The sequence below is a fragment of the Rhinoraja longicauda genome, chromosome 39 (assembly GCF_053455715.1).
Source record: "Rhinoraja longicauda isolate Sanriku21f chromosome 39, sRhiLon1.1, whole genome shotgun sequence".
In the NCBI taxonomy this organism is placed as follows: Eukaryota; Metazoa; Chordata; class Chondrichthyes; order Rajiformes; family Arhynchobatidae; genus Rhinoraja; species Rhinoraja longicauda.
In genome coordinates, this window is record NC_135991.1 from 5355830 (window position 1) to 5381158 (window position 25329).

A 25329-nucleotide genomic window follows, 5' to 3' on the forward strand; every position below is an offset into this window, starting at 1 on the left:
TGGGAGAAAGTGTCGTCCATATAACTATGAGAATCAGTAGTTTTGTGATAGACGTCAGTCGATTGTTTATCTGCTGTGTTGGAAGCACACATTTTCTGTGATGGAACCATCACAGGTGACAGAAGCACACATTTTCTGTGATGGAACCATCGCAGGTGACAGACTATCAACTGATAGGATAAACCAGCATGTGCAGTTCGTTCGTGCATAACCTGAAGTTCAGAGAAAAACATTTCGAATACGTGGCAATTTTTCTATGCCCCTGATCTCAAATTCGCTCATACTGCAAAAATGAGTGCACGTAATTGAACCAATTACTGCCATAAACATTCGTCAATATCAGGCATCCAACAGGAAACACGATTTCTCTCTTACCGTAGTTTGTATTTTGCAATCTGTGTTCCTCAGAGCAGCGCACAGCAGTTTCACTCCCGAATCTCCCAGTTTATTGTTATCTACTCCCAGTTCCGTCAGCGAGCTGTGTGTACTGAGTGCAGAGGCAAGTTTCTTCATGCAAGAAGCTGTGAAACTGTTATTTTTCAGCCTTGTGATTGATAAGATGTGACAAAAGCAGAGTGAGAGTCAATAAGCAGTTCAAATTGCTGGTATTCACTGATGACCTCTGAATAATGTTTAACCTCGTACCATGTCATTATAGAAACAATCTATTAGAGTATTTTACTTACTCCAATTTCTGTATTTTGTTTTCCGTGTTCTTCAGAGGCACAGATAGACGATCCACACCCAAATCTCCCAGTCTGTTATCCTTAATATCAAGCTCCATCAGTGAACGGTTTGCAGCAAGAGCATTGGCCAATTCGTTAATTGGAGAAGCGGTGAGACCATTATTCCCCAATCTGGGAAAGGTAACCAAAATAAAAAAGCATGGGTTTGCAACATTGCGAGATTTCACCAGTAATCCATTGAAGTGCATTGCGTTCCATCATCAACTGGTCCAAATTACAACAAACATGTTATTGGGGGAGGGAGGGGGGGGGGGGGATGCTGTCTGACCCGCTGAGTTACTCCAACTTTTTGTGCCCATACAACGGTCGTTTACACCGGGAATTGTGGGTCAAATTTCTCTTAACCTCCCAATATCTGGCTACCTCCCATCCCTTACTCTCCCAAGCTGGCTTCATCCCATCCCTTGCACCCCCAACCTAAGGTCCCCCCCATCCCTTACACCTCCAAGGCGGCGAGTTCCCGTTCCCCTTACTCCCAGAAGCTTGCTACCTCTCATTCCGTATTCACCCAAGCTGGCTTCCTCCCTTCCCTTACTCCCTACTCCCCCAAGCTGGCTAACCCTCATCCTGAAATCCCCCAAGCTGGCTACCTCCCATTCTCCTTAATCCCCCAAACTGGCTACCTCCCATCCCTTACTCCCAGAAACCGGCTTCCTCTTATTCCCCTTAATCCCCCAAGTTGGCTTCCTCCCATTCTCCTTACTCCGCCAAGTTTGCTACCTCCCATTCCGTATTCAATATTCAGGAGGGATAGACAGAAAGGAAAAGGAGGTGGGGTAGCGTTGCTGGTTAGAGAGGAGATTAACGCAATGGAAAGGAAGGACATTAGCTTGGAGGATGTTGAACCGATATGGGTAAAGTTGCGAAACACTAAGGGGCAGAAAACGTTGGTGGGAGTTGTGTACAGGCCACCTAACAGCAATAGTAGAGTTGGGGATGGCATCAAACAGGAAATTAGAAATGCGTGCAACAAAGGTAAAACAGTTATAATGGGTGACTTCAATCTACGTATAGATTGGGTGAATCAAATTGGCAGAGGTGCTGAGGAAGAGGATTTCTTGGAATGTATACGGGACAGCTTTCTAAACCAAAATGTACAGGAACCAACGAGAGAGCAGGCTATTCTAGACTGGGTATTGAGTAATGAGGAAGGGTTAGTCAGCAGTCTTGATGTGCGTGGCCCCTTGGGCAAGAGTGACCATAATATGGTTGAGTTCTTCATTAGGATGGAGAGTGACTTAGTTAATTCAGAAACAACGGTTCTGAACTTAAAGAAAGGTAACTTTGAGGGCATGAGACGTGAATTGGCCAAGATAGACTGGCAATTGATTCTTAAAGGGTTGACAGTGGATATGCAATGGAAGGCATTTAAAGACCGCATGGATGAACTACAACAATTGTTCATCTCAGTTTGGCAAAAAAATAAATCAGGGAAGGTAGTGCATCCGTGGCTAACAAGGGAGATTAGGAATAGTATCAAAACAAAAGATGAAGCGTACAAATTAGCAAGAAAAAGCAGCCTACCAGAGGACTGGGAGAAATTCAGAGTCCAGCAGAGGAGGACAAAGGGCTTAATTAGGAAAGGGAAAATAGATTATGAAAGAAAACTGGCAGGGAACATAAAAACTGACTGCAAAAGCTTTTATAGATATGTGAAGAGAAAAAGATTAGTTAAAACAAATGTAGGTCCCTTGCAGTCAGAAACAGGTGAATTGATCATGGGGAACAAGGACATGGCAGACCAATTGAATAACTACTTTGGCTCTGTCTTCACTAAGGAAGACATAAATAATCTGCTGGAAATAGCAGGGGACCGGGGGTCAAATGAGATGGAGGAACTGAGTGAAATCCAGGTTAGTCGGGAAGTGGTGTTAGGTAAATTGAATGGATTAAAGGCCGATAAATCCTCAGGGCCAGATAGGCTGCATCCCAGAGTGCTTAAGGAGGTAGCCCCAGAAATAGTGGATGCATTAGTGATAATTTTTCAAAACTCTTTAAATTCTGGAGTAGTTCCTGAGGATTGGAGGGTAGCTAATGTAACCCCACTTTTCAAAAAGGGAGGGAGAGAGTAAACGGGGAATTACAGACCAGTTAGTCTAACATCGGTAGTGGGGAAAATGCTGGAGTCAGTTATTAAAGATGGGATAGCAGCACATTTGGAAAGTGGTGAAATCATTGGACAAAGTCAGCATGGATTTATCAAAGGTAAATCATGTCTGACGAATCTTATAGAGTTTTTCGAGGATGTAACTAGTAGAGTGGATAAGGGAGAACCAGTGGATGTGTTATATCTGGACTTCCAGAAGGCTTTCGACAAGGTCCCACATAAGAGATTAGTATGCAAACTTAAAGCACACGGTATTGTGGGTTCAGTATTGATGTGGATAGAGAACTGGCTGGCAGACAGGAAGCAAAGAGTAGGAATAAACGGGTCCTTTTCAGAATGGCAGGCAGTGACTAGTGGGGTACCGCAAGGCTCAGTGCTGGGACCCCAGCTATTTACAATATATATTAATGATTTAGATGAGGGAATTGAATGCAACATCTCCACGTTTGCGGATGACACGAAGCTGGGGGGCAGTGTTAGCTGTGAGGAGGATGCTAGGAGGCTGCAACGTGACTTGGATAGGTTAGGTGAGTGGGCAAATGCATGGCAGATGCAGTATAATGTGGATAAATGTGAGGTTGTTCACTTTGTTGGCAAGAACAGGAAAGCAGACTATTACCTGAATGGTGGCCGATTAGGAGAAGGGGAGATGCAACGAGACTTGGGTGTCGTGGTACACCAGTCATTGAAAGTAGGCATGCAGGTGCAGCAGGCAGTGAAGAAAGCGAATGGTATGTTAGCATTCATAGCGAGGGGATTTGAGTATAGGAGCAGGGAGGTTCTGCTGCAGTTGTACAGGGCATTGGTGAGACCACACCTAGAGTATTGCGTACAGTTTTGGTCTCCTAATCTGAGGAAAGACATTCTTGCCATAGAGTACAGAGAAGGTTCACCAGATTGATTCCTGGGATGGCAGGACTTTCATATGAAGAAAGACTGGATAGACTCGGCTTGTACTCGCTGAAATTTAGAAGATTGAGGGGGGATCTTATAGAAACTTACAAAATTCTTAAGGGGTTGGACAGGCTAGATGCAGGAAGATTGTTCCCGATGTTGGGGAAGTCCAGAACAAGGGGTCACAGTTTAAGGATAAGGGGGAAGTCTTTTAGGACCGAGATGAGAACGTTTTTTTTCACACAGAGTGATGAATCTGTGGAATTCTCTGCCACAGAAGGTAGTTGAGGCCAGTTCATTGGCTATATTTAAGGGAGGAGCCAGCACCTGCAGTCCGTCTGTCTTTTGTGTTTTTGTCTGAATTGTAGTTTTAATATGGTGTAGGGTTTGTATGTTATGTTTTGGGGGGGGGTGGGAGGGAACGGGAACTGTAAAATTCTCTCTCCCGAACGGAGACGCGACCTTTGTTTCTGTGTCGTGTCCCCGTTCCCGTTGCGGCCTACAACTGGCCATGCACCTGGGACCACCTAGGGCTCTGGTTCGCAGAGCCCGCAGCCTGGACTCACCACCTGCGGCGCTGGCCGCCTTCGGATGCTGCGGGATCGGCTGCGACTCGTTTCCGGAGGCTCCGGCGCGGGCCGCGTGGATGTCGGAAGCCCACAGGTCCCTGGGTGGGGGCCGACATCGGGAGCTCCGGCAGCGGCAGCGTGTTCGCCCGCTCCGAATCGCGGGGCTTGGGTCGGCCCGCCGTGGACCTTTCACCGTCCGGTGCGGCCTGAAATAGGCTGCAGGATTTTTCACCGCCCAGCGGGGGCTTCAATGTCGGGAGCCCCGACCGCCCCGACGTGGCAACTTCAACAGCCTGACCGCGGGAGAAGACGGCAGGGGAAGAGAAAAGACATTGTGGCCTTCCATCACAGTGAGGAGGGGACTGGAGGAGACTCACTGTGATGGATGTTTCTTTTTGTTTGGTGTTAGTTTGTGATTGTATGTGTTATTGCATTTTTATTGATTATTCTTATTGGTCTTATTGTTCAACTGCGGGTAATGTTTTTTTTCACTACACATTTATGTGTATGTGACAAATAAACGACTATTGACTATTGATATTTAAGAGGGAGTTAGATGTGGCCCTTGTGGCTAAAGGGATCAGGGGGTATGGAGAGAAGGCAGGTACGGGATACTGAGTTGGATGATCAGCCATGATCATATTGAATGGCGGTGCAGGCTCGAAGGGCCAAATGGCCTACTCCTGCACCTATTTTCTATGTTTCTATGTATTCGCCCAAGCTGGTTTCCTCCCATCGCTTACTCCCCAAAGCTGACTACCCCCCATCCTGAATTCCCCCAAGCTGGCTTCCTCCCATCCCTTACTCCCCAAAGCTGGCTTCCTCCCATCCCTTACTCCCCAAAGCTGGCTACCTCCCATTCCCCTTAATCCACCAAGCTGGCTACCTCCCATCCCTTACTCCCAGAAGGGGGGTTGACCTGAAACGTCACCTGTTTCTTTTCTCCAAGATGCTGTCTGACCCGCTGAGTTACTCCAACTTTTTGTGTCCATACAACAGTCGTTTACACCGGGAATTACGGGAATTACGGGACTTACCCCAGTCTCTGGATTTTACAGTTGGGATTCTTCAGAGCATCAGACACCAGCTTCACAGAGCAATCTCCCAGGTCATTATTTCCCAATCTAAACCAAACCAGACAACACTGAGGATCAAGTTGAACCAGACCACTGATGTGATATAATGTCCCTCATTCAAATTACTCATTAAACAGAACAATGCATTTAAGCAATTACTAACCAGATTATTTCACCACTGACACTCTACGTCCAAATCCATTTGCGTTAAAGTTTTCTCATAAATCATTGATTTATGAATGTTTCTCTGTGCAGTCTCATTTCCCAATTTCCCTCCTGGGCTTTAGATCATATATGCAAAAACAGTTTGATTTTTGCTGTGATCATATCCTAGTCTTAATTGCGGAGTATCAATGAAATGGATGAATTATGAAATAATTTAATATTGATCTAATGACTTGGTTAAAAATAATTTGCTTGAAAATTCATTCGTTTGAGGATATTTTGGAAATTCCGAGAGGCAGTTTGTTTCATTTGTTAACTGCCTTGTGAATGCAAATGTAACCCAGAGATTCATGTCAAATCATTCCCTTCTCAACTTAAACCTCTGACCTGCAACTCTTCATTCCATTCCCCTGGGGACAAAAGTGTGTAAGCAACCCCTTCCATTCCCCTCATGGTTTTATACACCAGTATAAGATAACTCATCAGCCATTTGCACTCCATGGAATAAAGTCCATGGAGTTAATAGCGGGCCCACCAGAACTGAATGCAATACCTCAAGTTCTGCCTCATCAAAGTCTTGTAAAAATGGAACGTAACATCCAAACCTGTCTACTCATTCCCCGTACTGCTGATGGCCATCTTGCCAAACGCCGTCCTCACCACCCAATCTATGTCTCTCAGAGAACTATGTATAATTACTCCCAAATCCCTCTGTTCCCCAGGAGGGGCCCTTTTCCCTGGGATGGCGTATGATGCTACTAGTGTTTCTAAGCACTGTCATTAAATTTGAAAACCTACTTTAGACATACAAAGGTAGTTAGTTTGAATATCAATGTCACCAGTTTGATCCCCAATCCTAAACAGCCCATAAGTAGACAATCGGAATATTTAGAGTTACCCCAAGTGCTGACACTTGTGCAGCCCGGGTTCCAACCGCTGGAGTCCTTCACATTGAATGTGGCAGCTCTCTAAGTCGAGGTGTTTAATTGTATCGCAGCACCCAATGCAATGAGACAGGACTGCACAGTCAATCGGGGTCAGTCGCAGTCCACTGAATGAAAGTGTTTGCACAGATCCCATTGCCTTCTGAGCCAGTCCACTATTATGAGACTCAAACAGGTAGTGCATTGTGTTCAGGAGGCTCCTTTTACCAGCTTCACACGCTGCGTTTCCAGCCTGGCGTTTAACCTCCTCCTTCACCCAGTCAATCACCCTGCAGGTTGTTTCGTGAGGAAATGGACCCAGAAACTCCGTCAGGCCCCGAGCTGACAATGAGGAGGAGAGACCAGCGACAAAACGGAGAAATATCTCAAATCGCCCGTCTGTCGTGCTGTGGGATTCAATGAGGACCTTCGGGATATCGTCAGAATATGGAGTCAGGAATTGGGCGACTGCAGCTACAAACTCTTGGATGGTGAGGTGAGGGAATGTGTACACCACGTTCTGAGCAGAATCCTCTCTGTCCAGTAGTTCCATCAGGAAGCTGGACAGGAACTGGGAAGGCTGCAGTTTGTACTTGGCCAAATCTCCATCTGTAAACACGATTTTCTTCTCCGATACACCTTTAAAGGCCATCTGACCAAGCCTCAGAAACACCTCTCGAGGGCTCTCATTCTCACGGCCGTGGTTTTGCAGGATGTTGCAAATATAGTAGGAATATAATTGCGTGATGGTCTTGGGAACTTAGCGAGCGTCCTTTTGTGTTTTTGTGAAGAAAAGGGCCCAGTGTCACGGCGAGGATCGAGCAGTAGGAGGGGTTGTAGCTCATTGTGTACAGGATCTCGTTCTCCTCCACATGTTTGAAAACGGTTGCTGCCACCACCCGATCATCAAAATACCTGGTGAAATATTCCTTCTGTTGCTCACCACCAAATCCCAGGATTTCAGCACACATACTAACGTTTGCATTTTCCAATAAATGTAGTGCACTGGGGCGTGTGGTCACAAGCACTGAACACCATGCAAGCAGCCTTTGCTGGATTAAACTGTACACGATGTCAGACACTTTACACCGGAACTCGGGACCAGAGCATATATACTGAGGCTCTGTGTCTCTCCAACTGTCAGCAAAATCTATCACGTCCTTGAATTCATCCAAACCATCAAATATAAAAAGCAGCCCTGCTGGGTTCTTCCAGACCTCTCCCAGAATATTCCCAAAGTAAGGATACTGATGCAGAATCAATTCTTTCAGGGTTATTTGACAGTTAATGGTATTTAAATCCCTGAATCTGAAACTGAAGACAAACTGGAAGTGTTGGTATATTTCCCCCGTGGCCCAGTCATAAACAATCTTTTGCACCATTGTTGTTTTTCCAATCCCCGGAACTCCGGCCACGACTGCAAAACTCCCAAAGTTCATTCTAGTCACTGATGCCGAGCTTCCACATTCGTATCCGAGGAAACACTTGAATTTCCCCCAATAAGTCATGTTGTTGGAGAAGCAGCTCTGAAACAATTGATCAATCCGGATTTTTTCCAACTCTCTCTCGAGGCATTTCTCTCTCCACTCCTCGAGGACTCGGCCTCTTGCCAGCAGCTCATGTTCCACCAGTCTCCGATCTCGAAGAGTAGAGATGACCGTGAGCTCAGCATATTGATCAACCAGCTGGAAAACCTTCACCTTCTCCATCTTCAGCATTGTGTTCACTCTCAGTGTTTCAGTCTGTGCCCACAGAGTCTCCTTGTGTTGCTTTTGAACATCTTTATTTTGGAAATACAGGCAACGGTTGACAATGTTAATTCCAAAAATTGAATCAAAGACATGAAATGCAATGCACATGAAATTAAGCAATGACTGAGAAACATTCTAAATAACTCTGAGAGGGCATTTGCTGAAAGTCATGTTAGCCCTTTGCCCTCTATAGTTCTTGTCTTGCCCAGAGATAACTATGAACCTGGCAACATACCAGTTGTGGTTTGACAGGACCACTGATTTAAACTGCCTGTGTTCTTCACACTGCGTGCTCACGACCGATCAGTTCACGTTTAATTCCATTTACAGTCTATCTCTTGCATTACTACATGTCAAGTAGACATAATCAGAGACGCATAAAAACCATTGAATGGAAGTGTAATTATTAAAGGTGAAATTAAGTCTTATAAAATATAATGCTAACTTTCCTAAAACATCGAACCACATATCAATAATCAGATATATGAAATCAAAAATACCTACACAACATATAACACAGAATTGTAGAGCACAACCCTGAATATTCTGGCTTATACGTCCTTTTGAAAGGACAGGCAGGTAGGCAGAGGAGGTGGGGTAGCTCTGTTGGTGAGGGATGAAATTCAGTCCCTTGCGATGGGTGACATAGGGACCGACGATGTATAGTCACTGTGGATAGAGTTGAGGAGTTGTAAAGGTAAGAAGACACTAATGGGAGTTATCTACAGACCCCCAAACAGTAGCCTGGATATAGGGTGTAAGTTGCAGCAGGAGTTAATACTGCCATGGAACAAAGTTCATGCCACTGTGGTTATCTAGTATTTTAATATGCAGGTAGACTGGGAAAATCAAGTTGGTTCTGACCCCAAGACAGGGAGTCTACCAGAGAGAAGGCAATTCTGGATTTAGTGTTGTCCAATGAACCAGATTTAGACAATAGACAACAGACAATAGGTGCAGGAGGAGGCCATTCGGCCCTTCGAGCCAGCACCGTCATTCAATGTGATCATGGCTGATCATTCTCAATCAGTACCCCGTTCCTGCCTTCTCCCCATACCCCCTGACTCCGCTGTCCTTAAGAGCTCTATCCAGCTCTCTCTTGAATGCATTCAGAGAATTGGCCTCCACTGCCTTCTGAGGCAGAGAATTCCACAGATTCACAACTCGCTGACTGAAAAAGTGTTTCCTCATCTCAGTTCTAAATGGCCTGCCCCTTATTCTTAAACTGTGGTCCCTGGTTCTGGACTCCCCCAACATTGGGAACATGTTTCCTGCCTCTAACGTGTCCAACCCCTTAATAATCTTATACGTTTCAATAAGAACTCCTCTCATCCTTCTAAATTCCAGTGTATACAAGCCTAGTCGCTTGGAAGACAGGTGGAGGCCCATTTTCACTGCCTAATAAGGGAACTCAAGGTAAGGGAACCGCTTGGAGGTAGTGACCATCAATCATATGATTAGTTTTAATCTGCAATTTGAGAGGGAGAAGGTTAAACCAGGAATGTCAGTGTTGCAGTTGAACAAAGGACATGAAGGCATGAGAGAGGAGCTGGCCAAGGTCGAATGGAAAAGGATCCTAGCAGGAATGACGGTGGATCAGCAATGGCAGGAATTTCTGAGCATAATCCAGAAAATGCAGGATCATCTCACTGTTCCTGATGCCAGCATACACATCTCTTGCCTTTAAATCCGGGGACACTAGCATACAGTGTTGCCAGGTCAAACCTGAAAAAAGGCATAAAAAGGGCCAAAGACCTCCACAGACTACGTGTGGAAGATTACTTCAACAGCACTGACAGCGGAAGCATGTGGCAAGGCATCAGGGATATCACTGATTACAAGAGTAATCCTGCCTGCCCCCACAGTGATGTCACACTGTCCAACGAGCTCAACACCTTCTTTGCGCGCTTTGAAACTGGCAGCAACAACGAGTGGTAAAATACCGGCCTTATAGACAATAGACAATAGGTGCAGGAGGAGGCCATTTGGCCCTTCGAGCCAGCACCACCATTCAATGTGATCATGGTTGATCATTCTCAATCAGTACCCCGTTCCTGCCTTCTCCCCATACCCCCTGACTCCGCTATCCTTAAGAGCTCTATCCAGCTCTCTCTTGAATGCATTCAGAGAATTGGCCTCCACTGCCTTCTGAGGCAGAGAATTCCACAGATTCACAACTCTCTGACTGAAAAAGTTTTTCCTCATCTCAGTTCTAAATGGCCTACCCCTTATTCTTAAACTGTGGCCCCTGGTTCTGGACTCCCCCAACATTGGGAACATGTTTCCTGCCTCTAACGTGTCCAACCCCTTAATAATCTTAAACGTTTCGATAAGATCTCCTCTCATCCTTCTAAATTCCAGTGTATACAAGCCTAGTCGCTCCAGTCTTTCAACATATGATAGTCCCGCCATTCCGGGAATTAACCTAGTAAACCTACGCTGCACGCCCTCAATAGCAAGAATATCCTTCCTCGAATTTGGAGACCAAAACTTAGAGGACGATCAGATGCTCACACTGAACACACATGATGTACAGAGGATCAACCCACGCAAGGCTGCACGCCCAGATGGAGTCCCAGGACGGGTAGTTAAGGACTGTGCTGACCAGCTTGCTGAGGTATTGACAAATATCTTCAATCTGTCGATATCTCTGGCAACGGTCCCCGAAGTGCCTGAAGTCAGCCACCATAGTACCGGTGCTGAAAATAGCAAACATCAGCAATCTGAACGACTACCGTCCGGTTACCCTCACACCGATAATTATGAAGTGCTTTGAAAGGTTGGTTCTCTCCCATATCAAAGCCACCATCCCTGCCTCACTGGACCCACATCAGTTCGCATACAGGGCAAATAGATCCATAGAGGACGACATCTCTCTGGTTCTTTATGGACTCACCTGGAGAGACAGGGCACGTACGTGAGGATGCTATTTATAGACTATAGCGCTGCCTTCAACACACTCATCCCCACCAAGCTCATCACCAAACTCCACCAGCTAGGCCTCAGCTCACCTATATGCAACTGGATCCTGAATTCCCTGACAGAACGCCCGCAGGCAGTGAAAATGGGCCTCCACTGTCTTCCACCACCGAAGGGTTGTATGCTGAGGCCCATCCTCTACTCCCTCTTCACACACGACTGTGTCCCTGCATTCGCCACCAACACCGTCGTCAAATTTGCGGATGACACAACGGTGATCGGGCTGATCTCCAACGGTGATGAATCAGCCTACAGAGCGGAGGTGCAGAACCTGGCGAGCTGGTGCTCAGAGAACAACCTGTCGCTAAACACAGCTAAGACCAAGGAGCGAATTATCAACTTTAGAAGGACACAGAATGCAGAATACGCTCCAGTCTTCATCAACAGGGACGAAGTGGAGAGAGTGTCCACCTTCAGGTATCTGGGCACACACATCTCACAGGACCTCGCATGCTCCACCAACTAGTCATAAAAAAGCACAGCAACGGCTTTTTTCCCCTGAGAACGCTAAAAACGGTCGGTCTGCCACAACAGCTACTGATGACTTTCTACCGCTGCACCACAGAGAGCATACTGACATACGACATCTATGGGTGGTATCTCAGCTGCACGGCAGTGGACAGGAGAGCTCTTCAGCAGGTCGTCTGCAGAGCACAGAGGATCATTGGGACACAGCTACCAGCCCTGGAGGACATCCACAATTCACGCTGCCTCAGGAAAGCCACCAGAATCTACAAGGACTCCACACACCCATGCCACCGTCTGTTTGAACTACTTCCATCGGGCAGACATTACAAGGCCTTCTACGCCCGCACCTCCAGACTAAGAAAGTTTTATTCCTAGAGCTGTAGCTGCTCTGAATGGGTCCTGCCGAGAGCCCCCATGATCGGTCTCTGCCCCCAGGGTCATCTGGCACAACTGACCCCTGCATGAACCTTTTTTTGCACTTTACCCTGTTCCCCCTTTTTTTCTTCCCCCCCCCCTTTTGTTGTCTTCATTTTTGCCGTGATTTCTTTATATATTTGATAGCATCGATATGGAAATGACATTCTCAATCTCGTTGTACTTGTACAATGACAATGAAAGATATGGTATTGTATTGTATCATTTCATTCCAAAGAGGAATGTGTTGTGTACAGTTTCGGTCTCCTAATCTGAGGAAAGACATTCTAGCCTTAGAGGGAGTACAGAGAAAGTTCACCAGATTGATCCCTGGGATGGCAGGACTTTCATATGAAGAAAGACTGGATAGACCAGGCTTATACTCGCTGGAATTTAGAAGACTGAGGGGGGATCTTATTGAAACATATAAAATTCTTAAGGGGTTGGAGAGGCTAGATGCGGGAAGATTGTTCCCGATGTTGGGGAAGTCCAGAACCAGGGGTCACAGCTTAAGGATAAGGGGGAAGTCTTTTAGGACCGAGATGAGAAAACATTTCTTCACACAGAGAGTGGTGAGTCTGTGGAATTCTCTGCCACAGAAGGTAGTTGAGGCCAGTTCATTGGGTATATTTAAGAGGGAGTTAGATGTGGCCCTTATGGCTAAAGGGATCAGGGGGTATGGAGAGAAGGCAGGTACAGGTTACTGAGCTGGATGATCAGCCATGATCATATTGAATGGCGGTGCGTACAGGCTCAAAGGGCCGAATGGCCTACTCCTGCACCTACTTTCTATGTTTCTATGTTTCTAAAGATTCTCAGGAGCAATTGTGGCTGACAAGGGAAGTTAGAGATGGAATAAAACTAAAAGAAAAGATGTATAAGATGGCAAAGAGTAGTGGGAAGCCAGAGGATTGGGCAAATTTCAAAGGACAACAGAAGGTAGCAAAAAGGCCAATACGGGCTGAAAAGATGAGGGACGAAGCGAAGCTGGCCAAGAATATAAAGAAGGACAGTAAAAGCTTCTTTAGGTATGTTAAGAGAAAAAGATTAGTAAAGACAAATGTGGGTCCCTTGAAGGCAGAAACGGGTGAAATTATTATGGGTAACAAGGAAATGACGAACGAGTTGAACAGGTACTTCGGATCTGTCTTCACGAAGGAAGACACAAACAATCCCCCAGATATACGAGAGGACTGATGATCTTGGGAAACAGAGGAACTGAAAGAAATTTGCATTAGGCGAGAAAAAGTATTGGGGAGACTGATGGGACTGAAGGCAGGTAAATCCCTAGGGCCTGATGGTCTGCATCCCAGGGTTTTCAAGGAGGTGGCTCTAGTAATTGTGGATGTATTGGTGATCATTTTCCAATGTTCAATACATTCAGGATCAGTTCCAGTGGATTGGAGGGTAGCTAATGTTATCCCTCTTTTCAAGAAAGGAGCGAGAGGGAAAGCGGGGAATTATACACCAGTTAGCCTGACATCCGGGCTGGGGAAGATGCTGGAGTCAATCATTAAAGAGGTAATTACGACACATTTGGATAGCAGTAAAAGGATAAGACCAAGTCAGCATGGATTTCTGAAGGGGAATTCCTGCTTGACTAATCTTCTGGAATTTGTTCAGGATGTGACAAGTAAAATGGATGAAGGAGAGCCAGTGGATGTAGTGCATCTAGACTTTCAGAAAGCCTTTGATAAGGTCCCACATGGGAGATTGGTGAGCAAAATTAGAGCAGATGGTATTGGGGGTAGGGTGTTGACATGGATAGAAAATTGGTTGGCAGACAGGAAGCAAAAAATAGGAATAAACGGGTCCTTTTCAGAATGGCAGGCAGTGGCGAGTGGAGTGCCGCACGGCTCGGTGATGGGGCCGCAACTATTTACAATATATATTAATGATGGATGATGGAATTACAAGTAACACTAGCAAGTTTGCAGATGACACAAAGCTGGGTGGCAATGTGAACTGTGAAGAGGATGTTAGGAGGTTGCAGGGTCACTTGGACAGGTTGAGTGAGTGGGCAGATGCGTGGCAGATGCAGTATAACATGGATAAATGTGAGGTTATCCACTTTGGTGGCAAATATAAGGAGGCAGATTATTATCTGAACGGTGTCAGATTAGGTAAAGGGGAAGTGCAACGAGACGTGGGTGTCCTTGTACACCAGTCACTGAAAGTAAGCAGGAAGGTAAAGCAGGCAGTGAAGAAAGCTAATGGCATGTTGGCTTTCATAATGAGAGGATTTGAGTATAGGAGCAAAGAGGTCCTCCTGCAGTTGTATAGGACCATGGTGAGACCATATCTGGAGTATTGTGTGCCGTTTTGGTCTCCTAATTTGAGGAAGGACTTCCTTGCTTTTGAGGTAGAGCAGCGTAGGTTCAGGAGGTTAATCCCTGGGATGGCGGGACTTTCATATGAGGAAAGATGGGAAAGACTGGGCTTGTATTCACTGGAGTTTAGAAGGATGAGAGGGGATCTTATAGAGACATATAAAATTATAAAATGACTGGACAAGCTAGATGCGGGAAAAATGTTCCCAATATTGGGGGAGTCCAGAACCAGGGGTCACAGTCTAAAAATAAAGGGGAGGCCATTTAAAACTGATGTAAGAAGTAACTTTTTCACCCAGAGAGTTGTGAATTTGTGGAATTCTCTGCCACAGAGGGCAGTGGAGGCCAATTCACTGGATGAATTTAAAAGAGAGTTAGATAGAGCTCAAGGGGCTAGTGGAATCAAGGGTTATGGGGAGAAGGCAGGCACAGGTTACTGGTTGTGGACGATCAGCCTTGATCACAATGAATGGTGGTGCCAAATGGCCTCCTCCTGCACCTATTTTGTATGTTTCTCGCACCGGGCCGTCTGGCCCACGCCGTTTCTACAGAATATAATACCAAGTTAAACTGAGCTCATGTGCCTGTGCAGGATCAATACCCTTATTTTCCCTCCACTTCCATGTGTCTATCTGAAAGCCCCTTAAACACACTGTCGTATTTGTCTCCACCACCAAACCTGGCTAGGCATTCTATGCTCCCACTACGTTCTGTGGAAAACAATTGCCTGCACATCTTGGCACGGTGGCACAGCAGTAAAATTGCTGCCTTACAGCAAATGCAGCACCAAAGACCTGGGTTCGATTCAAGTACAAGGTGCTGTCTGTACGGAGTTTGTACGTTCTCCCTGTGACCTGCGTGGGTTTCTTCCGGGATCTTCATTTTCCTCCCACACTCGAAAGACGTACACCTTTGTAGGTTAATTGGCTCGGTGTAAGTGTAAATTGTCCCTCGTGTGTAGGATAGTGTTAATGTGCGGAGATCGCTGGTCGATGCGGACTCGGTGGGCCGAAGGACCTGTTTCCGTGCTGTATCTCGAAACTAAACTAATCTCCATAAAACTATCCTCCACTCACCAGATCGCTATGCCCTCCAGTGTTGGACATATCCACCATGGGAAAAGGTTTCTGACTGTCACCACTAGCTACATTCACATCCTCCTCCTAAGCACATGTCTGGAAACCAAGGTCAACCAACGAGACCCGGATTTATGGGCCACATCAGACCTCGCAAGCGAACTGTGGCAATTAACCATTACTGTACTGAAATACCCCACCAAATGTGGGTTCCTGTGTCAAGACCCCTCAGTGCGAGACTTCCTGGTGGGAGTTGGCTGCTCCAATTAGAATTGTCAGGCTTCAGTTGTTCAGGGTTTGGCAATTCGCTAGATTCTCTGCTGGCGTTGCGAAATGCAGAAAATTACTGATGACTGAACAGCGCAGAACAGTTTCTGTGGTCTGTTGCTGGACCTTGAAGAATCCACAGGATGAGACAGCATGGCGTAGCCAAGCATGGAGTAGCCAAGCCTCAATGGGACTACAAGTGCAGGGCTGATGCCAGACACGAAGGCCCAACTCCCAGATTCTGACAAACTCTAAACAGGCAGCCAAAGGCAGATAATCAAATTCTCCGAGTGAAAGGAAGGCTTTGCCATTTCCATTCCATTGCTTACCTTTCAGCTGAGTGGGCACTTGAGTGGGCTCTGTGTCCATGTAGGCGAACTGGCCATCACCTGTTCAAACAGATTCACTTGTATGAATGCATTTATGTGTAACAACCTAACATGAGCAGTCTGCACAGCCGAAATGCAATGTAAAATATACTGTTCTTCGTACCATTTTCCTGTATTTCTTTCAATAATCTGTTCAGCTTCGGTGCCGGGTGATGTATTTTCACAAGGGATTCCCACATCACTCTTCGAGCCCCAGAGCCCTTCTCCATAACCAGATCCAGTAGGCGTTTGGAACCGGCCACTCGGTTTCCCTTCTCCGCGAGGCCAGTCACACTCTGTCATGAATAATGCTGCATAAGTCAAAATGGTAACAGAATCAGGCCATCAAGTCTTGCTATTGAGGGCGTGCAGCGTAGGTTTACTAGGTTAATTCCCGGAATGGCGGGACTGTCATATGTTGAAAGACTGGAGCGACTAGGCTTGTATACACTGGAATTTAGAAGGATGAGAGGGGATCTTATCAAAACGTATAAGATTATTAAGGGGTTGGACACATTAGAGGCAGGAAACATGTTCCCAATGTTGGGGGAGTCCAGAACCAGGGGCCACAGTTTAAGAATAAGGGGTAGGCCATTTAGAACAGAGATGAGGAAAAACTTTTTCAGTCAGGGAGTTGTGAATCTGTGGAATTCTCTGCCTCAGAGGGCAGTGGAGGCCAATTCTCTGAATACATTCAAGAGCGAGCTAGATAGAGCTCTTCAGGATAGCGGAGTTAGGGGGTATGGGGAGAAAGCAGGAACGGAGCACTGGTTGAGAATGATCAGCCATGATCATATTGAATGGCGGTGCGTACAGGCTCGAAGGGCCGAATGGCCTCCTCCTGCACCTATTGTCTATTGTCTACTCCGCCATTCAATCATGGCAGCTCTATCCCTCCTCCTAATCCTATTTCCCTGCCCTCCCCATAAACACTTGACACCCATACTGATCAAGAATCTATCTATCTCTGCCTTAAAAATATCCATTAACTTGTCCTCCACAGCCTTCTGTGCCAAAGAATTCCACAGATTCACCACCCTCTGACACAAGACATTCCTCCTCATCTCCTTCCTAAAGTAACACCCTCTTCTGCTTTGTTCCCTTCTTGTACAGCGGGGTAATATTGGTAATTTTCCAATATGTTAAGGTGAGTCTTTTAGGTTAAGGCATATGCTATGATGCGGAGGGTGGCAAGCAGCAGTTAGGAGGAAATGGTGGGATAGTCAGGGGCACTGGGATGGGGCACTGTCACTAGATGTTACTGACCCAGCATGGCACACACTGACCCAGCACTAGGTCTGACTAATAGGGGATCAGTGTTGATCTACTCCAGGATAACTGCTGAAGAACTGCAAGAACCTCTAGTCTGCTAATTTAACCACGGCAGCATGGTAGAGATGCTGCCTGGCAGCACCAGAGACCTGGGTTCGATCCCGACTATGGGTGCTGTCTGTACGGAGTTTGTACATTCTCCCTGTAAATGCATGGGCTTTCTCCGAGTACTTCGGTTTCCTCCCACATTCCAAAGACCTGCAGGTTTGTAGGTTAATTAGCTTGGTATCAATGTAAATGATCCCTCGTGTGTATGAATGTGTTACTGTGTGGGGATTGCTGGTCGGTGCAGTCTCGGTGGGCCAAAAGGGCAATTTCCACGCTGTATGTCTGAACTAAATTACACATCAGTAGCAGCAGCAATCAGCAGTAGCAGCAGCAAGCAGCAGCAGTAGCAAGCAGCAGCAGCAAGCAGCACCAAGCTGTGTTGCTTGGGAAGTAGTGTGTGGGGATTGTGTGGGGATAGTAAGGAGTAAGACCTGTGTGATCTCCCGGACTAGTTTCGATCGCCTAGCTTGGGGTCGGAGAGGAATTTCCCGGATTTTTTCCCAAATTGGCCTGGGTTTTTTATCCGGTTTTTCGCCTCTCCCAGGAGATCACTCAGTTCTTTTGGGTGGGCGGTTGGAGCGGTTGGAGTAGCGGCCGGGCGGTAGGTTTAGTAACCGAGCGCGGGGCTTTGTTTGGAGAGTATGACTGCCAGGGCAGTTTTTTGTTCTGGGTGTCAGATGTGGGGAATCTGGGAGTCTGATAGTCTTCCAGACATCCACATCTGCGCCAGGTGTGACGAGATGGGGCTCCTAAGGGACCGTATTAGGAACCTGGAGCGGCAGATTGATGACCTCCGTCTGATCAGGGAGAGTGAGGAGGTTATAGATAGGAGTTACAGGGAGGTGGTCACTCCTAGACCACGGGAGGTAGACAAGTGGGTCACTGTTAGGGGGGGCAAGGAACAGAGGCAGGGACTAGGGAGTACCCCGGTGGCTGTACCCCTTGGAAATAAGTACTCCTGTTTAAGTACTGTTGGGGGGGACAGCCTACCTGGGGGCAACGACGGTGCCCGGGCCTCTGGCAAGGAGTCCGGCCCTGTTGCTCAGAAGGGTAGGGAAAGGAAGAGGAGAGCAGTAGTAATAGGGGACTCTATAGTGAGGGGGTCAGATAGGCGTTTCTGTGGACGCAGTCGGGAGACCCGGATAGTGGTTTGCCTCCCTGGTGCCGGTGTCCGGGATGTGTCTGAGCGTGTCCAGGATATCCTGAAAGGGGAGGGAGAGGAGCCAGAGGTCGTGGTACATATAGGTACCAACAATATAGGTAGGATAAGGGAAGAGGTCCTGAAAGGAGAATTCAGGGGGCTAGGAAGAGAGTTAAAAAAAAGGACTTCCAAAGTAATAATCTCAGGCTTACTGCCTGTGCCACGCGATAGTGAGAATAGGAATGGAGTGAGGTGGAGGATAAATACGTGGCTGAGGAACTGGTGCAGGGAGCAGGGTTTCAAGTTTCTGGATCATTGGGACCTCTTCTGGGGGAAGTATGACCTGTACAAAAAGGACGGGTTGCATCTGAACCCGAGGGGAACCAATATCCTGGCGGGGAGATTTGCTAAAATAACTGCGGAGACTTTAAACTAGTACGGTTGGGGGGAGGGACTCAAACACAGATAGCTAATAGGCAGTGTGTGAGGCAGGAGGCAGAAAAGGGAAACACTCAGACCCAATATGTAGGAGAGAAAGAAGGGAAAATAAATAAACTGAGAATAAGAAATGATGGGTCCCTTAAATGTGTATATTTTAATGCTAGGAGCATTGTAAGAAAGGTGGATGAGCTTAGAGCCTGGATTGACATCTGGAAGTATGATGTTGTGGCGATCAGTGAAACATGGTTGCAGGAGGGTTGCGATTGGCAATTAAATATTCCAGGATTTCATTGTTTCAGATGTGATAGAATCGGAGGGGCAAGAGGTGGGGGTGTTGCATTGCTTGTCAGGGAGGATATCACAGCAGTGCTTTGGCAGGACAGACTAGAAGGCTCGATTAAGGAGGCTGTTTGGGTGGAACTCAGAAATGAGAAAGGTTTAGCAACACTTATAGGGGTGTATTATAGACCGCCAAATAGGGAACGAGAATTGGAAGAGCAAATATGTAAGGAGATAGCAGATATTAGTAGTAAGCACAGAGTGGTGATTGTGGGTGATTTCAATTTTCCGTATATAGACTGGGAATCACATTCTGTTAAAGGGCTGGATGGTTTGGAGTTTGTAAAATGTGTGCAGGATAGTTTTTTGCAGCAATACGTAGAGGTGCCTACCAGAGAAGGGGCAGTGTTGGACCTCCTGTTAGGAAATGAGATGGGTCAGGTGACGGAGGTATGTGTTGATGAGCACTTTGGGTCTAGTGATCATAATGCCATTAGTTTCAATATCATTATGGAGAAGGTCAAATCTGGACCAAGGGTTGAGATTTTGGATTGGAGAAAGGCTAATTTTGAGGAGATGAGAAAGGATTTAAAAGGAGTGAAATGGAAATTGTTGTTTTATGAAAAGGATATAATAGAGAAATGGAGGATATTTAAAGGTGAAATTTTGAGAGTACAGAGTCTTTATGTCCCTGTTCGGTGGAAAGGAAAGAATAATAATTTGAAAGAGCCGTGGTTTTCCAGGGAAATTGGACACTTGGTTCGGAAAAAGAGGGAGATATACAATAAATATAAGCGGCAGGGAGTAAATGAGGTTCTTGAGGAATATAAAGAATGTAAAAGGAATCTTAAAAAGGAAATTAGAAAAGCGAAAAAAAGATATGAGGCTGCTTTGGCAAGTAATGTAAAAGTAAACCCCAAGGGGTTCTACAGATATGTCAATAGCAAAAGGATAGTGAGGGATAAAATTGGTCCATTAGAGAGTCAGAGTGGACAGCTATGTGCTGAGCCGGAAGAAATGGGGGAGATATTAAACAATTTCTTTTCTTCGGTATTTACCGAGGAGAAGGATATTGAATTATGTGAGGTAAGCGAAACAAGTAGAGTAGTGATGGAAATTAGGAGGATTAAAGAAGAGGAGGTACGGACACTTTTGAAGAATATAAAAGTGGATAAGTCTCCAGGTCCTGATAGGATATTCCCTAGGACATTGAGGGAAGTTAGTGCAGAAATAGCAGGGGCTATGACGGAAATATTTCAAACGTCATTAGAAACAGGGATGGTGCCGGAAGATTGGCGCATTGCGCATGTTGTGCCTTTGTTTAAAAAAGGTTCTAAAAGTAAACCTAGCAATTATAGACCTATTAGTTTGACGTCTGTGGTGGGAAAATTAATGGAAAAGATACTTAGGGACAATATATATAATTATTTGGATAATCAAGGCCTGATTAGAAACAGTCAACATGGATTTGTGCCTGGAAGGTCATGTTTGACTAATCTTCTTGAATTTTTTGAAGAGGTTACCAGGGAAATTGATAAGGGCAAGGCTGTGGATGTTGTCTATATGGACTTCAGTAAAGCATTTGACAAGGTTCCACATGGAAGGTTGATTAAGAAGGTTAAATCGTTGGGTATTAATAGTGAGGTTGCAAGATGGATTCAACAATGGCTGAATGGGAGATACCAGAGGGTAACGGTTGACAATTGTATGTCAGGCTGGAGGCCAGTGTCTAGTGGAGTGCCCCAAGGATCTGTGTTGGGTCCACTGTTGTTTGTCATTTACATTAATGATCTGGATGATGGTGTGGCAAATTGGATTAGTAAATATGCAGATGATACTAAGATAGGTGGAGTAGTTGATAGTGAGGTAGATTTTCAAAGTCTACAGAGAGACTTGGGCCTTTTGGAAGGGTGGGCTGAAAGATGGCAGATGGAGTTTAATGCTGATAAGTGTGAGGTGCTGCATTTTGGTAGGACAAATCAAAATAGGACGTACAGGGTAAATGGTAGGGAATTGAGGAATGCAGTGGAACAGAGGGATCTGGGAATAACTGTGCATTGTTCCCTGAAGGTGGAATCTCATGTGGATAGGGTGGTGAAGAAGGCGTTTGGTATGCTTGCCTTTATAAATCAGAGCATCGAGTATAGAAGTTGGGATGTAATGTTGAAATTGTACAGGGCATTGGTGAGGCCGAATCTGGAGTATGGTGTGCAGTTCTGGTCGCCAAATTATAGGAAGGATGTCGACAAAATGGAGAGGGTACAGAGGAGATTTACTAGAATGTTGCCTGGGTTTCAGCACTTAGGCTACAGAGAGAGGTTGAACAGGTTGGGTCTTTATTCTTTGGAGCGTAGAAGGTTGAGGGGGGACTTGATAGAGGTTTTTAAAATTTTGAGAGGGACGGACAGAGTTGACGTGGGTAGGCTTTTCCCTTTGAGAGTGGGGAAGATTCCAACAAGGGGACATAGCTTCAGAATTGAGGGACAAAGGTTTAGGGGTAACATGAGGGGGAATTTCTTTACTCAGAGGGTTGTGGCTGTATGGAATGGGCTTCCGGTGGAAGTGGTGGAGGCTGGCTCGATTTTATTATTTAAGAGCAAATTGGATAGGTATATGGATAGGAGGGGATTGGAGGGTTATGGTCTGAGTGCAGGTAGATGAGACTAGGTCAGGGAGAATGGTCGGCGTGGACTGGTAGGGCCGGACAGGCCTGTTTCCATGCTGTAGTTGTTATATGTTATATGTTATATGTTATCAGACGTCACTATTGGGCTCAATGAAGGGTGTGGTAACGGCACCGAGGAGCAGGCGGTGAGCTCAGGACTTGTTCCCACAGGAGGGAGATAGAGGTGAAGTCGTAATATCACAGAGAAATGTGTTTGCAGTGAACTGGCAAATGGGGAAAGTTAGTTATGTACGATTTGTATTCCTTTCCTCATCCAGATTGAGGATCAGCCACTTGGATCGTGAACACCAGTCATAGAAACATAGAAAATAGGTGCAGGAGGAAGCCATTCAGCCCTTCGAGCCAGCACCGCCATTCATTGTGATCATGGCTGATCGTCCACAATCAATAACCTGTGCCCAACTTCTCCCCATATCCCTTGATCCCACTAGCCCCTGGAGCTCTATCTAACTCTCTCTTAAATCCATCCAGTAAATCGGCCTCCACTGCCCTCCATGGCTGAGAATTCCACAAATTCACAACTCTCTGGGTGAAAAAAATCCTTCTCACCTCAGTTTTAAATGGCCTCCCCTTTATTCTAAGACTGTGGCCCCTGGTTCTGGACTCCCCCAACAATCGGAACATTTTTGCTGCATCTACCTTGTCTAGTCCTTTTTATAAGTTTATATGTCTCTATAAGATCCCCTCTCATCATTCTAAACTCCAGTGAATACAAGCCTAGTCTTTTCAATCTTTCCTCATATGACAGTCCCGCCATCACAGAGATCAATCTCGTGAACCTACGCTGCACTGCCTCTATTAAAGAATGTCCTTCCTCATATTAGGACCCCAAAACTGTACACAATACTCCAGATGTGGTCTTATCAGGGCTCTGTACAACTGCAGAAGAACCACTTTACTGCTATACCGAAATCCTCTCGTTATGAAGGCCAATTAGCTTTCTTCACTGCCTGCCGCCATTGATTTTAATTTGGCGGCTGCTTTCAATGTCTTTATTGTTGCTAATTCTTCAAGCTGCACTGCACACTGCAGTAATTACATATCTGTAAAACGGTCGTAAGTAAAAGAAGACAACTCAAACATGAGACATGATGAAATATGTCCAAACACAAGACAGTCAAGTGCTCACAAGTTATAGGAGTAGAATCTATCTCTCCCTCTTAACCCCATTCAGTCCACATGCACCTTCGCCTTTTCATAGTCCATCGGTTCCTTTCCATCTGTTCCGGCAGTCTGTGATGAAATAGGATATACATTTAACCTGTGTCCCATCCACTTACATGGTACTCTGGCCCAGTGAAGTGATCCGCGTCCATTAACATGAAGCCGAGTCGCTCCACTCCCTCTTCAATTGCCTGCTCCAGTCGGTCCCGGTAGAATCTCGTCAACAGGATCAGCTTGTCATCATCACAACGTGACAAGAAGGCGGAGATTACGGAGTTCAGATCTGTGAACACCAGGAGGGTGTTAAATCAAGTTCTTTACCTTCAGTCTGAATAATCACACGTGATACTGGATTAGCACATCAGATTTATTCCACCATGGGGTTCTTCCCCAAGAGGATCTCCAGACTCAATATTAGTGTCTGAAAAGATCTCAACTCAGGGGAGGGGAAGAACAACTTCTCCACGATTGTTTACTTTTTATACTGAAAAAGAGAGGTGTGACAAAAAGAAATCAAGGACCAATTACACATCTAATACAAGGACCAATTACACATCTAATACAATTCCCATGGTTACAGAGAAGACAAAATTATTGATACAGGTCATGCTCAGAAACCAAACCATTAATATAAGTCACATGTTTTTAGAGAAACGCATCAATTTACCTAGAGTGGATTCAAAACTTTTCCTACTTTCACACGCACCCAAATAAGGAGTTGTTACTAAGAAAGAAACTTTCTTATCTGGCAACCTCAACATCCTCATCCTACTTGACTTCAGCGCCGTCTTTGACACCATAAATCACTCCATTCTCCTCACCCGACTTGAAACCTCCCTTAACATCACCGGCACAGCCCTATCCTGGTTCAAATCTTACCTCTCTGACAGACACCAGTTCATCTCCATTAACAACTGTAAATCCCCCACCGCTCCCCTCCCCCAAGGTGTCCCCCAAGGCTCAGTCCTTGGCCCCCTCCTCTTCATCCTCTACCTGTTCCCCCTTGGTCAATTAATCCGCCGTCATGGTCTCAACTTCCACTGCTTCGCCGATGATATCCAGCTCCTCATCTCCACCAAGTCAATCTCCTCCACCACACACTCTACACTGACAAACTGCATTACTGAAATAAAATCTTGGCTTCAATCAAACTTCCTCAAACTCAATTGCAACAAATCTGAAATCATCATCATTGGTCCAAAAATGCTCACCAAATCCACCCAAAACTTCATCCTCAACATTGATGGTCTCCCAGTATCCACCTCACCTCACATCCGGAATCTTGGAATCATCCTTGATCAAACCCTCTCCTTCGACAAACACATCAAACACATCACAAAGACAGCCTTCTTCCACCTCAAAAACATTGCCCGTCTCCGTCCATCCCTCTCCTCCACAGCTGCAGAAACCCTCATCCACGCCTTCATCACCTCCCGTCTGGACTACTGCAACAGCCTCCTCTATGGCGCACCCTCAAAAATCATCAATAAACTTCAATACATTCAAAACTCCGCTGCCCGTCTACTCACACACACCTCGATCCGTGACCATATCACCCCCGTCCTTTATAAACTCCACTGGCTCCCCATCCCCCAGAGAATCCAGTACAAAATCCTCCTCATAACCTACAAAGCCCTCCATAACCTGGCACCATTCTACCTGACCGACCTCCTCCACAGGCACACTCCCACCTGCACCCTCCGCTCTGCCGCTGCCAATCTCCTATCCCCCCACATCCGGACTAAACACAGATCCTGGGGGGACAGGGCTTTCTCCATCGCTGCTCCCACCCTATGGAACTCACTACCCCAAACCGTTAGAGACTCCCCCACACTCACCACATTCAAAACATCGCTGAAGTCTCACCTGTTCAGTACTGCCTTCAACCACTGAAGGTCACCTCACCTTCTGTCTCCTTTCTCTGTTCATTTATTTATTTACTTATTTATCTATTTATTTATTTCCCTATGTTCTCAAAATCTCTGTAAAGCGTCTTTGAGTATATGAAAAGCGCTATATAAATAAAATGTATTATTATTATTATTATTATCTCTATAGACGAGCAATCTCGTAGCTGCATGACCTTGCTTTACTGTTTCAATACA

General features: G+C 45.9%; 1 protein-coding gene across 1 annotated transcript in view; it reads right to left on the reverse strand.

The window, feature by feature from the left end:
* LOC144611113 (NACHT, LRR and PYD domains-containing protein 3-like) overlaps positions 1 to 25329 on the reverse strand; it is a 43575-nt gene that overhangs the window by 16531 nt on the left and 1715 nt on the right. The window contains 8 exon segments of the mRNA XM_078430182.1: positions 353 to 544; positions 687 to 857; positions 5354 to 5440; positions 6456 to 7273; positions 7275 to 8260; positions 16095 to 16154; positions 16258 to 16429; positions 23341 to 23532. Coding sequence (XP_078286308.1) covers positions 353 to 544; positions 687 to 857; positions 5354 to 5440; positions 6456 to 7273; positions 7275 to 8260; positions 16095 to 16154; positions 16258 to 16429; positions 23341 to 23532 — 2678 coding nt within the window.